The sequence below is a fragment of the Crocodylus siamensis genome, chromosome 2, assembly GCF_052110815.1.
Source record: "Crocodylus siamensis isolate JL-2025a chromosome 2, ASM5211081v1, whole genome shotgun sequence".
NCBI lineage: Eukaryota > Metazoa > Chordata > Crocodylia > Crocodylidae > Crocodylus > Crocodylus siamensis.
In genome coordinates this window covers 159,721,190-159,736,741 of record NC_143396.1, presented here as the reverse complement: position 1 = coordinate 159,736,741, position 15,552 = coordinate 159,721,190, and the positions used below count along the sequence as shown (strand labels likewise).

At 45.0% G+C, this 15,552-nt stretch overlaps 1 protein-coding gene across 1 annotated transcript; it reads left to right on the top strand.

Moving 5' to 3' along the window:
• The first annotated feature begins 6,842 nt into the window (after window positions 1-6,842).
• LOC149870977 (interleukin-8-like) lies at window positions 6,843-10,165 on the top strand. The gene is made up of 4 exons (XM_090034793.1): window positions 6,843-6,976; window positions 7,705-7,840; window positions 8,345-8,428; window positions 9,238-10,165. The coding sequence occupies exons 1-4, from the start codon at window positions 6,913-6,915 to the stop codon at window positions 9,266-9,268; spliced, it is 315 nt and encodes a 104-aa protein (XP_089890919.1). The 5' UTR covers window positions 6,843-6,912; the 3' UTR covers window positions 9,269-10,165.
• Window positions 10,166-15,552: the final 5,387 nt, after the last annotated feature.

Genomic DNA, 15,552 nt, shown 5'->3' with positions numbered 1-15,552 from the left:
ATTGTGACAGGGCAGCAAGTATGCAGTGTCACATGAAGCCCAAAGAGCAATGAATGCAGCTAAACTTACCAGTACAACAGGACTGAGCAATAAGGGAGACAGATGAGAGGTCCCAGATGCTAATCAGGAAGACCAGCTGGACATGCCAGCAGAGCAGCAAACCAGAAGTCATGCTTGGGGGTACAGCTGAGTCCCCAGGAAGTTAAACTAGAGACAGACAAGCAATCAGTTCCCCGGAGAGGGAAGCAGCATGATCGGAGGCTCGTGTGACCACATAGAGGTGCGGTGTGGGAGATGGCAGAAAGCTGTAGAATTGAGATTGACTTAACTGAGGAAATCTGGTCATCATACCAGATGACAAAGCTAACCTATTTAATGACTTTTCCTCCATTTTTCTGAACAGGGACCAGATCAGACCCCCCACTGGGCCCCCCTCAGGCCCCAGGAGAGGCACACCTAAGCCAAGGGTCAGTGAGGATCTAGTCAGGGAACTTCTGGAGGGACTGGATGTATTTAAATCAGCTGGTCCGGACGATTTCCACCCCAGAGTGCTGAGGGAATTAGCGAAGGTCATTGCAGGACCCCTGGCACGGCTTTATGAGCACTCGTGGTGCTCTGGTGTAGTGCCAGAGGACTGGAAGAGGGCCAATGTGGTTCCCATCTTCAAAAAAGGAAGGAAGGAGGACCCAGGGAACTATAGGCCAGTTAGTCTTACCTCAATCCTAGGTAAGTTTTTTGAGAGAATTATTTTAGCACATGTCCACAAGGGGCCAGCAGGGGAGATTATGCTTAGGGGAAACCAACACAGGTTCATTAGAGGCAGGTCCTGTCAGACCAACCTGGTGGCCTTCTACTACCCAGTCACCAAATCCTTAGATGCAGGGGTAGCAGTGGACATAGTCTTTCTGGACTTTCAGAAGGCCTTCGACACTGTGTCTCACCCTGTTCTCATTAAAAAACTGAGGGACTGTGGTGTCGACACCCACACAGTCAAATGGGTTGCCAACTGGGGGGAGGGCCGCACGTAGAGAGTGGTGGTGGACGGGTCATTTTCGACCTGGAGGGATGTGGGCAGAGGGATTCCACAGAGCTCGGTCCTCGGGCCCGCACTGTTCAACATCTTCATCAGTGACTTGGAGGAGGGGGTAAAAAGCACCCTGTTCAAATTTGCTGATGACACTAAGATGTGGGGGGACGTGGGCACACTAGAAGAAAGGAATAGGCTACAATTGGACCCAGACAGGTTACAGGGGTGGGCGGACGAGAATAGGATGGGTGTCCCAGGAGGCAAAGCAATGAACAGGACTCACCTGCAGCTCAGGATGAGACGCGCACGAGGCAGAGGGAGGAGCCCGCGCGGCTTGTTAGCCACCTTTTTGTTCAACTGCAACCAGCTGGTGACTTCGCAGACGGAGGCCGGCCGGCAGCAATAAAAACAGTGGCTGCGGCTGCGGCTGCAGCTGCGGCTGCAGCTGCGGCTGCGGAGGGGGCAGATAGCCCAGGTGAGGAGCAGCAGCCATCACCATCGGCAAGAGGAGCGTCTGCTGCAAGAAATGCAGAGCCAGGAGAGCCGGCTGGGATGCAGACAGAGCGGGACCAGACCTCCCAACTGGAGACTGCCCCAGACAATGCTGGAGCTGGAGGCACAGCACCTGAGGACACGGCTGGAAGAGTACCAGGGGGTGAAGTGACCCAGAGGTGGGGTGCCAGGACGACAGGGCATGAAGACAGCCTCGCCAGTGAGGAGAGACCCCGGGAAAGCCCCAAGCGGGTACAACTGGGAAGGGCATCGCCACCAGGCGCAGATAGAGTATTGAGCAGGAGGGAGGAACGCTGGAGGTGATCTGTCCGGGTTGGGCCAGAAGGGAGCCGGGGAGGGCTCAGAGCAGACTGATTAGAGGATAGGGAGACACTGAGCGGTCAGCATTTTGGTTGTTTCGTTCGTCTAGGCACCCTGGCTAAGGGATAGAGAGCTAGGGGAGTGTGCCTGCAGATTGAGGCTGAAGGGAAGCCTCTGTGAGGCCATAGTTTCCTTTGATTTTCCTTTCCCTGAAGGAAGGAGTGCAGGCAAGGAGGGCTGTGGGGCCAAGCCTGATGGTGAGCACCACGGCTGGGAGCTGTGGTCACTTAGAGGCAGGCCAGGTGGTGTCACCCCACGGCTGGGAACAAGACCAGCAGGCGAGGGACGCACTGAAAGTGGTGTGAGGCCAGGGTGTAGGGGTTGCGGAGCCCTGTGAGTGACCACCGAGGGATCCTGGGCCACAGGGTATCCCATAAACCGACCCCTCTCACTGAGGAACATCAAGTCATGGCGGATGAGAATGGGGTTGGGGACACAGAGAGAAGAGACCTACTCCAGCACTGACATGATCCCAACAATTGTTTGACATCTACCTGCAAGGTGAAAACCGCTCAAGAGTGGTTAATCAAAGCCCAGTGGTCACAATGGGATTCAACACTGACAAGTGCAAGGTGATGCACCTGGGGAGGAAGAACCAGCACCATACCTACAAGCTAGGGAACTCCCTTCTCGTCAGTGCAGAGGCAGAAAAGGATCTTTGAGTCATCATTGATGCCAAGATGAACATGGGCAGACAGTGTGGGGATGCAGTCAGGAAGGCCAACCACACCCTGTCATGCATCCACAGATGCATCTCAAGCAGGTCCAAGGAGGTGATCCTCCCCCTCTATGCGGCACTGGTCAGGCCGCAGCTGGAGTATTGCATCCAGTTCTGGGCCTTGCACTTCAAGAGGAATGTGGACAACTTGGAGAGGGTCCAGAGGAGGGCTACTTGCATGATTGGGGGGGCAGCAGGGCAGGCCCTACGAGGACAGGCTATGAGACCTGAACCTGTTCAGCCTCCACAAGAGAAGGCTGAGGGGGGATCTAGTGGCCATTTACAAACTAGTCAGAGGGGACCAGCAGGCACTGGGGGAGTCCCTGTTCCTCCGAGCACTGCCAGGAGTGACTAGGAATAATGGTCACAAGCTGGCAGAGGGTAAATTTAGATTATACATCAGGAGGCACTACTTCACTTTCAGGGCGGCTAGGTTCTGGAACCAACTTCCAAGCAAAGTGGTGCTGGCTTCTACCCTGGGGTCTTTAAGACAAGGCTAGACAAACACCTTGCTGGGGTCGTTTGACCCCAGTACTCTTTCCTGCCATGGCAGGGGGTCGGACTTGATCTGCTCAAGTCCCTTCCGACCCTACTAACTATGAAACTATGAAACTATGAGGAAAGGTACATGACTGGAGTGCCACACATAGTCCGCCAGAGATTTGGAGCGTTGAGTGTGGGCATACCATACCAGGTACTTAAGGACAAGGAGGACAACAGAGGTTGAAAGAGAGTTCCTGGGGTGGGATAAAGAAAGAAATCCCTCCTTGAAGAAGCACTCAACTCTTAACTGTAAGACAAGGTTTATGGGGATGCTGAGACAAGACCCCATGTTACCTGTCACCCAAGGTACCTGACAGACTCTGGGCTTATGGCCGATTGACTGACTATGCTGGACATGGGGAACTTAATGGGAACCCCCAGATGCAGAGGAACTACTAATTAGGACTTTTAAGACTGTGGTCCATAGATACATAACCCCTACAGGGGAGGACTGACATGGTGGAGAAGCGTGAGGGTAGAATCTGCACCAAAACACCAGGAGTGGTAAGGGCACAGTATGGGAATGGAGGAGCTCTGAGAAGAGGAGACAGGCAATTAAGTTGCAGGAGTGACCAAATGATTTTCCTCCTGAGGTTAGAACTTTCTTTGTTTTTGTTTTTCTCATCAAAGGTGTGGTGGGCAAGTTCCAAAGGGGACCAATGGGTCCTGGAAGATTGACTGCAGCTTTCAAAAAAATAATATCCTTTGTATACAGCAAGATCTTCCACAGTGATGCTTTCCTGCACAGTAAATTAGTCTACTGTGTGGTAAAGCGCCTCATATAGATGCACCCAGGCAAACCTAAACTGTAGACTAACAGCATGAACACTGCCACCCAACTATAGTAGATGTGGCATTTCACAAAATAATTGCCAAACCTAGGCTTTCTCAGGAAAGGCAGATTGGGGATGCAGGGTGAAAACTCTAACTCTTTTGGCTCCATGATATGTTCACCTGCTGCAGTGGGTACTCTGTCGGCTTTGTTTCTATAGTTCTGAAAGGCAAAAGGCAGGGTAGAGGAAAGGTAGAGGGGCAAGTTGTGGATGAAGCTATAGGATTGACTGGTCATTAGAGTATAACATTTCCTATCAAATCCATAGACAGACCTGATGAGTGTACAAGGCTTGCAAGGATCAGTGACTAAAGGGGGAGTCCTTGGCCTCAGAGTTCTTACTAGAACTGCAGTTTGTACCTATATACATCCAAAGTAGTTTATGAACTCTGGAAAATTCAAAGGGCAGATAGGATTGTTAAGACCTTGACTATGACCTTCCCCAGACTTAATGTGTCTCTCCCTCTTTAGGGAAAATTGAAGATTCTGTGCAGTGGCTAATATGGGGGTTTGCCTGCTCACTTTTTTCAGATGGTATTCCATCAAAGTATATTCCTCCTGCTGCTATATGCCAATATGCAAAGAGGGCTGTAGAAGCATTTTGTAGAGCAGCAGAAATGTGCACTAACCTCTAGGTCAGGGACAGGAAGTGGATGCCAGAGGAAAGGGTGGGGGCCCAGAGACACTAGCTGCTGCAGCCAAAGCAATGGTGAAGAGTAGCAGCTGGGTAGGAGCCCAGGGACCACAAGTTAACCCCGCATGGACTGCATGTGGCCCACCAGTTGGACAGCTCTGATTCAGATTATCAACACAGTTGATCAGACAAAGTCCAATAAGCTGAAAAGGTAAAGATGGAAGTGAAGAAGAACTAGTGTGCTATCATAACAGCGCTCTACCACAGACCACCAAAATCAGGAGGATTTTGGGTGGGATTTTTTATCAGTTTTATCAATTTTCAATTTTTAACAATTAATAAAGGTATCTGTAAAGAATAGCACTGGGCATTAATGGGGAACATTACCTATATGGATATCTGTTGTTTAACCAATATGGCAGGACACAGATGGTCCAACAAGTTCTTAGAATGTGTTGGGGAAAACTTTAGTTTTAGACGATGGATGAACTAACAAATGTAGTTTGGGTGACAGCGGTTCTGAAACGTTAACATTCCTAATTCTAAGACAAGGAAGAGACAAAAGCAACAGAATAATAAGAGTGGAGTTAAAAAAAACCTCAGAATTCAAAACAATAACAAAAAATAAACACGAGGAAAAGTAGGAAGGCCAGCAAGGGATCATTATTGAAGTAGGTTGTTAATAAGGGTTTTGACTCTGTACATATGACACTTTACTAATTTAATTTTTATAAATGTAAGTGTGCCTTGGGCTGGAAAAGGTTGAGAAACACTGGCCTAGGCAGCAGGGGCCCACAAGTGAAAGAGAGCATAGGATTTTACTGTACAGTAGTATTGCACAATAAAATACTGTGCATTCATCTTTTCCCAAGAGCATGTCTACACATGCTCCCTGTTGGGAGCAGATTTGCTCCAGCCCTGCTCTGCCCCCTGCAGCAGCCATGGGGAGCTCCAGGCTCCCTTGGGTGCTAGCCCAGGGGCTGTAAAGTGCCATGGGCTGGTCCCAAAGTCCACAAGACAAGGACCGCTCTTCCAGCTGCAGCAGCAGCTGTCTCCTGGCTCCCTGCACATCAGCAGGCTGAGAGACAGCTGCCCCTGCAGTGGGCAAAGCTCTCCTGGCCCAGGGCCCATGGGGACACACAGCTGCCAGAGAGCCCCCTGCCAACGGTTTACTGGTAGCTGCCCTGGGTGTGAGGCATCTGCCAGAGAGCCTTCTGTGGCCTGAGGGGTGGGGCGGGGAATGACACACAGAGGGGTATGGGGCTTTCTGCTTATCGTCTCTTTCTGTCTTTCCCTGTGCAATCTTATTTTCAAAATCCAGTGTCACTTGGGCACCAGTATTTCATTAATTGTCAGCTAGTCTTTTTTATTATTTTTCTCCATTAAGAAAAACTCAGCTATATTGATATACTACTAAGGCTGAGATTTTGAAAGCTAACTTACCATGCAGCTTTTGAAAATAATAGTCAACATCCTCTTATAAAACAGGAAGCTCTTGGGTGATTTGTCTCCATAAGATAAGATTGTGTAAGCTTGGGAGGGGGGAGAACGGGGAAGAGGAAATAATAAAAAACCCTGCTTCATTAGCAGAACAAAAATATCAAGTCATATCAGAATAATATTTTCCATTAACAGTATGAAATCCTAGCTCCATTAAAGTAATTGTAAAGTTGATAGCTGACTTCCCTGGGTCCAGGCATTTAATGTCCAAGTACATACCATAACCAAAGCTAGCTCTGTACAAAGGGAAAAAAAAGAATGTTTTATATTTGTAACAACACACTGAAAGCCTAGTTGTCACATTTTTACTTAAAAGCAGTATATCCCAAACATACACAAGTGAAAAGTTATGAGTCAAATACTACCCTAAACTTTTACATGAGGATATAAGGGGATGCAGTAGGAAAAAAAAATCAGGAAAAAATAAATGTTATAGAAATAAAGGTATATACAAATTGCACTGAAACATGTTTAATAGGTTGTATATTTTATTCATTACTTTCATTACTAAGGTTTATTATTTGAATGATAAGTAATTGTGTCATCCTCTAGAAAGGCGTTTTACCTGCAACAGAGCGATTGCTGTCATGTGTTACACAGTTTTGGATTTTCCAATGATGTAATCCACTCCTGGTGTTAAAGCACACACACTGGGAGAAGACAGTATATAAGAGGGTGAGTTACACAGCTCAGGCATTAGAAGCCCTCTGAGACAACACAGCTCACTGCTCCTTAGACTCCGAGCCAGAGGAAACAAGGCAGAAAAACAAAACTTTCGAGTAAACATGAACTGCAAGTTTGTTCCAGCTGTCCTGGCTGTCTTCCTCATCTCTGCAGCTGTGACTGAAGGTAAGTTAATTCCTCATAAAACTCACGTGAAGGAGGCATTTCTTATGCATAGGCACATAGGGATGTTCAGAAGGGGGGACAGTGTCAGTATTATTTTACAAAGATAATTTCTTTAAAACATTTTAAAATAATTTTTTTCAACAACTGTTCTTGCTATACAAATGCTCTTAAGAGCAGCTGCTGCCACCCTGTGGAAAAGTTTGAGAAAACTCTACTTACTCTAGAAAATGTTGATTCTTTCTCATATATATTAGATTAGTACAGCATTATTATCTCACATATATTATAATATAATGTATATTAGATGAGTATATATATTCATCAGGCACCTGACTAGACATTTTACATACACACCATCATCAAGAGGATTGATGGTTGCCTAGTCTAACATTAGATTGCTACCCTGTGATTGCACAGACATTTGATGGAAGACAAGATCTTTTTATTAAAGTTTTCAAATGCGTGATCTGCAACGGGGTTTTTAAAAAGGAACGTGACAAAGAATTGTAATTTTTTAACATTTGTTTCATCAAGGGAATAAACATTTTGGTATCTGGAGGTTTTAGAGGAACTTGAATCCAGGAAACCAGGAACATATAGCCTTGTCAAAAACATAGCCATTGTGATTAACAAGTATTCTGTTAATCAAAAGTAATTAGTTGTGATACCCATGTTCAGATGGTGAGAGATTCTGCTTTACTGATCACATTTCTGTTGCTTTTTTACAGGCATGACCCTGGCACGGGTAGGGAACGAGCTCCGGTGCCAGTGCATAACGACTCATTCCAAGTTCATCCCTTTTAAGCATATTCAGGATGTGAAAATGACCCAAAGTGGGCCTCACTGCACAAATGTTGAAGTCATGTAAGTATTTCTCCAAATTATTTGGTTAATGAGGAGGAAACAACTGTGCATTGTTTAGGAGCATGAGTTTTGGCAGGGGCCAGAAATATTTGTCTGTCCTCACTTATCAGGGAGATCCCATATAATTAGCGCTTAATGATTCTTTCTATAGACACTATTTTCAGCACTGCACTGTGCTTCTCAGTCTCTACCACAGGCTCTTTCTTGGGTTGGGGAATTCTACTTCTTCATGAAGTATAAACTGTAGGTGTCAGATACTGCATTATAAGGATGGGTTAGATTTTCATTATCCCAGGCAACAAACATTTGAGAGCCAAATTCTCACTTACCCCAGTGGAAGACCAATGAATTAAGGCCCACCAAGCAAACATGAGCAGGTTCTTTATTGCCATTGCCAATTTACACCTGATGTAGTGACATACACAAACAGAAAAAAAAAGTCATGATGGTAAAGTTAAATTGACCATAAAGATGCCTGACTGTCCTTGTTTCTCTTCTTTACAGTGCAACTCTCAAGGATGGCAGAGAAGTGTGTCTGGAACCCACAGCCCCCTGGGTGATGCGCCTGGTCAAAGCTATTTTGAACAAGTAAGTTATTCGTTCACCGTTCCAACTGCTTATGACAACAAGTGGAGAGTTTCTTAGCATAATCTACTTAAGTGTTCTCCTCACCTATGAGCAATTCTTTCCAAACATTCTCTCTATCCAGCTAATATGATAGGAAAACAATCCTGTGGTCAGATTAGGAAGCTAGGTTTTAGTTCCAACCCTGCCCCAGACTTTATAAGTGATTTAGGTAAGCCTTTGATATTGCCCACTTGTGCTGAGCATCTCCAACACTGTTGGAAGAAACTAAGTCCTACAACCAGTGCCTCTGAAAGTCAGTCTGTCACAGGGGTGGGTAAAATGCAGCCCGTGGGACAGATGGAGCCCACCTATCCAGCCTGCAGGGCCACCCCAAAATTTAGAAAATTAATATTTATCTGCCCCTGGCTGCCTCTCATGGGGCCTTTGATAGCTTCCCAAAATTCATTAAGCGGCCCCCACTTGAAATAATTGCTTGCCCTGGTGTGTCAGTAACTGGTTTTCCATTCATGTTCGTCTTCCCATTCATGTACACATTCCACTTAGTGGCTTTTCACAGATGAATGGGAAGTGGATCAGGCCTCACAAGTTCTCAACTTAGGCATCCAAAAACTGGCAGCAAACTCAATCAGGACATACTTTTGAAAAGGTGGATCTCAGGATCTCTGTACTGTAGCTTCCCAATGGCCAACTGGGGCAGAAGCTGGCTTGCACATGACAATATAAACCTGTAACTGCTGAGTTCAATCTGATCCAATCAATGATATACGGTCACGTTTCTAAACTATCCCTTTCCCCCCCACTGTTTGCAGTGCTGAATCCAACATTGAAACACCACTTTAAGAAAAGCAGCAGAAGAAAAATCTACAATGTCTCCTGTTCTGTCCAGAAGGAAACATCTAATTGAAAATGTCAATGAGCCTTCAAGCAGCCTGTATAGGTCCACCTTCTACACCCATATGTTTTTATGCAGGCTGGGACTAACTGTATCTATTTGCTATTTATATATATTTATTTAAAACTATCACTTTGTTCAGAAAAGATTCGGGTATTTATGGTATGTGCCACTCAGTGAAACTGAAAACCACTGAACAGGAAAAGTGATTTCCCAAAGGGGATGAAGACCCTTTGGACATCACTTTAGCTAAATATATTTTTATCAGTGCTATGCACTTCCAGCTAAGCTGCATTTATATAAACCCTTGCCTTTTTGCTAGTAAATCAGCAAACTGGCAGCAATTCCACCTCACCTGAGGTGCTTTAGTATGTTGTATCAACAGCCTGTCACATCCAGTCTGTTTAGCTAAGGACTAGGACTTTGGCAGCTTTCCAAAACAAAGCTGCCAAAATTTGAGGAAGCATTTTCTGTGCTCTCATTCTTAAGGAATTATTTATGGTGTTTAAGCATATTATTACATACATGCATATATAATATTTAAAATGTCTTATTAAGAAGGAATCATGTACAAACTTTATTTAAATTATTTTGATTCAATAGGACGTTTCTATTGAGTTTTTCCCTAATATGTTTGCTCCTTAAATTATTTCATGTTCCTTCTGTTATCTGTACACATCTAGTTGGTATGTCTATCTATTAGTATGTCTATGTAGTACAATTAAGGGAAAATGGTCTGGTTCATGTGTCTTGGAAGCAGCTGTTCCAATTTTCTTTTTCCTCATGTAATTTATAATTAAATTATTTCTACATGAAATCTATGAAATCTACATTAAAATTTCCAATTAAAAAAGATATGACCTCTTCCATATTTTGTACCACTTTGCTTAATCTTTCAGTCTCATTCCAGTTTCTAGAGACTGGCAGACCTAAACTGCAGACTTACAGCATGAACACTGCTACCCAGCTATGTTAGACATGGCATTTCACAAAATGGTTGCCAAACCTAAGCTGTCTTAAGAAAGGCAGATGGGGGAGGCAGGGTGAAAAGACAGACTCTTTTGGCTCCATGGTTTTCTCACCTGCTTGTTTGGGTATTCTGTGGGGTTTGTTCTCTACAGTTTTGAAAGGCAGAAGGCAGGGTAAAGGGGTATGTTGTGGACGAAGCCATAGAATTGACTGGTTATTATAGTTAAACATATCCAACCAAATCCATAGACAGACCGGATGAATGCACATGGCTTCCATTTGTCAGTGACAAAACGGGGAGCCCTTGGTCTCAGAGTTCTTATGAGAATTTCAATTTGTACCTATATCAATCCAAAGCAGTTTAATCAGGAAACTTGCCAAGCAGCACCAGAGACATAAGCGAATACAACTATGATAAATCAATAAGTAAACTGATTATTTCTAATTCAGAAAGAACTCTACATTATTTCTGAATCTCCTCCTATTTGGAGGTTTATGCAACTGTTTTGTAGTTCCTCTAAAAAAAGTATTATGAAAGAATTCATGAATACCTGCAAATGCTGATATCAAATTTAGGTGTGAATAGTTACCGTGCATTAATGCACATGTAGACCTGTTAAAGCACATTAATACTGTTTGTGTGGACTGTTTTGGGACTAACTTTAATCCTAAAACAGTCCACACACAGCATTAATGTGATTTACTGCCTGGAAGTGTAGATGTCTGCCTAAACCAGCACAACCCAACATTAAGTTAATGTCACTAAATTTAGGCACGCCTAAATGTATGTGTAGGCACACCTTAAGTTCACTTCATCAGATGCTATGGATAAGATTTAGTCACAGCAATTCTAGGGCAGTTGGATCAGATACTCAAAGAGAGTTTTAATAAAAATCAGACTCAGGCATTATTCAGACAAGTTGCTCATCGATCACATGTTCCCCAGAGAATGCCTGATCTGAAGGTAGGTTAAGATCCAAATTTAGTAGCTAGCTACACTTACATTGTGGACCAAATGCAAATACCAATGAACTCTGGAAAATTCAAAGGTCACATAGGATTGTTACGACCTTGAATATGACCTTCTCCAGACTTAATGTTTCACTCTCTGGAGAGAAAACTGAAGAATTTGTGCAATGACTAATACCGGGGGGGGGTTGCCTGCTCACTTTTTTCAGATGTTGTTCCATTAAATTATATTCCTCCTGCTGCTATATGCCAATATGCAAGGAGGACTGTAGAAGCATTTTGAAAAGCAGCACAGATATACAGCATGTCCCTATTGCAAATTCTGCCCCTTTCCCTCAGAAGACAGATTGTTTCTGTTCTGTTGCCATGTACTCTTGACAGCAGGAATTGCCCCAACATGTGGTATAATTTACATTCCAAAATTGCTCTTATCATTTACTATGTTTGAAGAGAACAAAGAAACAGAGAAGCCTGGCTTTGTGTTTTAAGTTGATTCCTATACACTATGTTCTGAGCTGCAGTAAATAGTTATAGCATATTGATATCATGGGAACTAATTTAAGGTCAAAGCATGAAGCCGTAACCTTAAATGACATGGATGTATCAATCAAAGTGAATCAAAATGCCTGTGCTTGTTTTCTGTTTTGTTTTTTTGGTTTTCAATATAATTATTTGGATTTAAGTCTTTGTGTGATCAACTTAAAAAAATGTCCTGCAGATACAGTTGGTGGGGGGAAACCATTGTTCCTCAGCAGTAAGCCACGTTCCATCTTTTTTGGAACACTAAAGATTGACATAAGCAGTATCTATTTTGTTTCTCACCACCGTGGTGCATCCCAAGTTTCTCCCTAAGGGCTCTTGCATATATCCTGTAGTATTTTATGCTGCACGTAGACCCAGTGAAATCAGCAGAACAACTATTCAATATGAGTAATAGTGACAATGCATGACCCTAAGTGAACATGCCTCCTTACTCTTCAGTTAAACATATAGAAACACATTTCCTTCTGCACATACATGGGCAACAGTGATCATGAAACCATCATGTTCACTGTCCAACATAAGGCGGATAAAACTGATAGCACAATTGAAGTCTTGGACTTCAAAATAGCAAATTTCAACAAGTTTAGGTCACTAGGCTTCAACAAGCTTAGGCAAGTGTTGTGGGACCAGGGACCAAAGGTGAAAGGTGAGCATGAAGAGTGGTTGTTCCTTAAGGACACGATCCTTGAAGCCCAAAGGAAGTCCATTCCCACATGGAGAAAAGGTAACAGAAGGGCTGGGAAGCCCTCTAGGCTAAACAGGGAAATCATGGTCCTCTTAAGAAAGAAGAAAGAAACTTATAAACAATGGAAGCTCGGGTTGGATTCCAAGAAGGACTATTCCACAACAGCCTGTTTTTGCAGGGAAGAGATAAGTAATACTAAAGTGGCAACCGAATTTGATTAGCAACAGGACTCAAGGACAACAAGTCCTTCTTTAGGTACATAGGGAGCAGAAGAAAAACAAATGGGAATGTGGCGCCATTGCTCAACAACTCAGGAGAACCGGTTACTGGCACCCAGGAGAAAGCTGAACTCCTGAATGACTACTTCACCGGTCTTTCACCGGACCAAGGAGAAAACAACACCAGGTAGAATACAGGATAAGCACGGTAGGAATAACTGCCTTTCTAGTACTGCCATAGAATTGGTGTATGACCATTTAAAAAAATTAGACACATACAAGTCAACGGGACTGGATGATCTTCATCTAAGAGTTCTGAAGGAGCTGGCTGAAGTCATTGGAGAATCCCTGGCAAAATTCTTCCACAACTCGTAGCACTCTGGAGAAGTCCCTGAGGACTGGAAGAGGGCCAGTGTTGTGCCCATTCACAAGAAGGGCAGGAGGGAGGACCCGGGTAACTATAGGCCAATCAGCCTAACTTCCATCCTAGGGAAAATCCTAGAAAAGTTCATCAAGGACTCTAGCTGAAATAAACTTGCAGAAGGTAAGATGCTGAATGACAGCCAGCAAGGCTTTGTCCCAGGCAGGTCTTGCCTTACCAACCTCATCTCCCTCTATGACCAGGTAACTTGCCGTCTGGACACGAGAGAGAAGATTGACATTGTATACCTTGATTTCCAAAAGGCCTTTGATCTAGTATCCCACAAAGTCCTCATGAGAAAATTGGAGGACTGTGGGCTTAACTCTGAGACAGTCAGGTGGGTGAGAAACTGGCTATAGGACAGGACCCAGAGAGTCGTAGTGAACGCATCTGTGTCATGCGGGCAAGAAGTGGGCAGTGGTGCCCTGCAGAGGTCAGTGCTTGATCCAGTACTTTTCAACATATTTATTAACAATTTGGATATGGCGTTGAAGAGCTCACTGGTAAAGTTCATGAACAACACCAAGTTATGGGGAAGTGTGGTCATGCATGAAGATAAGCTACAGATACAGGCAGACCTAGACAGACTAGCAAGCTGGGCAGATTGGAATCTGATGAAGTTCAACATGGAGAAATGTAAAGTGCTCCACCTTGGGATGAGCCTATGTCAGCCCTGGACAGTGTAGCAGGAGGTTTATTACATACTAGCCAATTGACTGTCAAGAATGATGGGGGGGAGGGGAGCAGGACTGAGGCCTGTGTCTGTTCCCCAATCCCCCTTCCTCCTCCCCCCCTCGTGCTTTGCATCTGGCCATGCTCCCCCACCACACCCCCAAGTCTGGGCCTATTCCCCTCCTCCCCACCCTTTGGGTCCGGGCCCATTCCCCCGCTCACCCACTGCTTCTGGTCCAGGCCTGTTCCCAGCTCCCCCTGCTTCGGGTCCGGCGGCACTTCCCCCCACCCCCACACTCCAGGTCCATCTGCCTCCCCTCCCAGCTCCCTTCCCTCCCAGCTGTTGGCAAGGCCCAGTGACTGTGATGGCAGCAGTGGCAGGATGATGTCACCGTGCCCCCCCTCTGCCTCCCTCCCTGCCAGCTTTTGCTGGGGCCTGGACGGGCAGTGGCACTGCGCTCCTGCTTCCAGCCCTACCCTGCTTCTCATCCAGTCATGGGAGGGGGCGAACAGGCCTGCTCCCCCTACCCTTACCCCCGCCACTTTGGGGCCAGGCCCGTCCCCCCCGACTCTGTCCCCTGTGTCCCCACTGTCATGGCAGTGCTCCACCATATTAAAGATTTGGGTTCAGTCTCAACTGTAATGTTTGGAACTGGATTAACTCAGCTCATGCTTCCTGATTTAAATTTTTTTTTTAAGTATTAGCCCCTGCTGCTGTTATATGGAAAGACAGTAATACTTTTAAAATAATTACTTTGTAGACTAAGTACATGCAGCTTGACATATGTATAGAAATTGGTTCCTTTTACTTGACTTCTGCATCTCTACATTGGAGTATTGGAAATCCCAGGTTTTCCTCTTCTACATATAATCATTTGTTAGTGAACTGGCATTATCCAGATATATTACTGAGAAACAAAATGAGTCTGAGTTGACTCACAACTCATTTTTTAAACATGAGTGTCTCTATCCAGTTGGGTTTGGTTTTTTTTGAGGGCAAGCACCTCAAGGAAAAAAGCATGATTCAGTTCTTACTAGATGTAAATCAGAAGTGTAACTCCACTAAAGTCAGAAGCACTGGGGCTGGGGACTTTGAGCCAGTACTGGGGGCACAAATAGCTGCTTGAAAAATATCCTTTGCCTCCCGTCTACATTGTTAGGTACTTAAATACAATTCAAAATACGGTCTTAAGTGCTGCTGTACATGGAGAGTTGTAAAACTGGCCTTTTTCTCTTTTATGTCACCCCAGCACCCCCCACAAGTTCAGGAGCTCAGCTCTTCTGGGTTGGTATCTCACTACAAGTAAATCAAAATATCCTGAAAAAGTCACAGGCCTTGCATAGCTTCTGCAGTAGCTGCTAACTCCGAGGTTTCATGCTGATGAGGCAATCTTACTGATTATATGACTGCCTTCAGGGCAGCTTGGCGCCAGTGAAGTTTCATAAAATTTCCCCAACACTGAGGAGGGAGAGAGTCATACTGTTGTGAAAATACAGTTGCCCTTACTCCTATACCACATTATCTCATGAGCATTTTTCAGCACTGTAATTCAGATTAGGGCTGTCTAACTTCTAAGCAGCCAGGGGCTGCATACTGCACAGGACATACCAACAATTACACCCTTCCTCAACCCACTGCACTACATGGTGCCCTCACCCCTGCTGCAGTGCCCCACATTATCACTCCACTGGGGGGGACCTCTTACCCCTCCCACTGGCTGCACTGCATGCACAGGTGCTTCCTGAGCCCTGTGG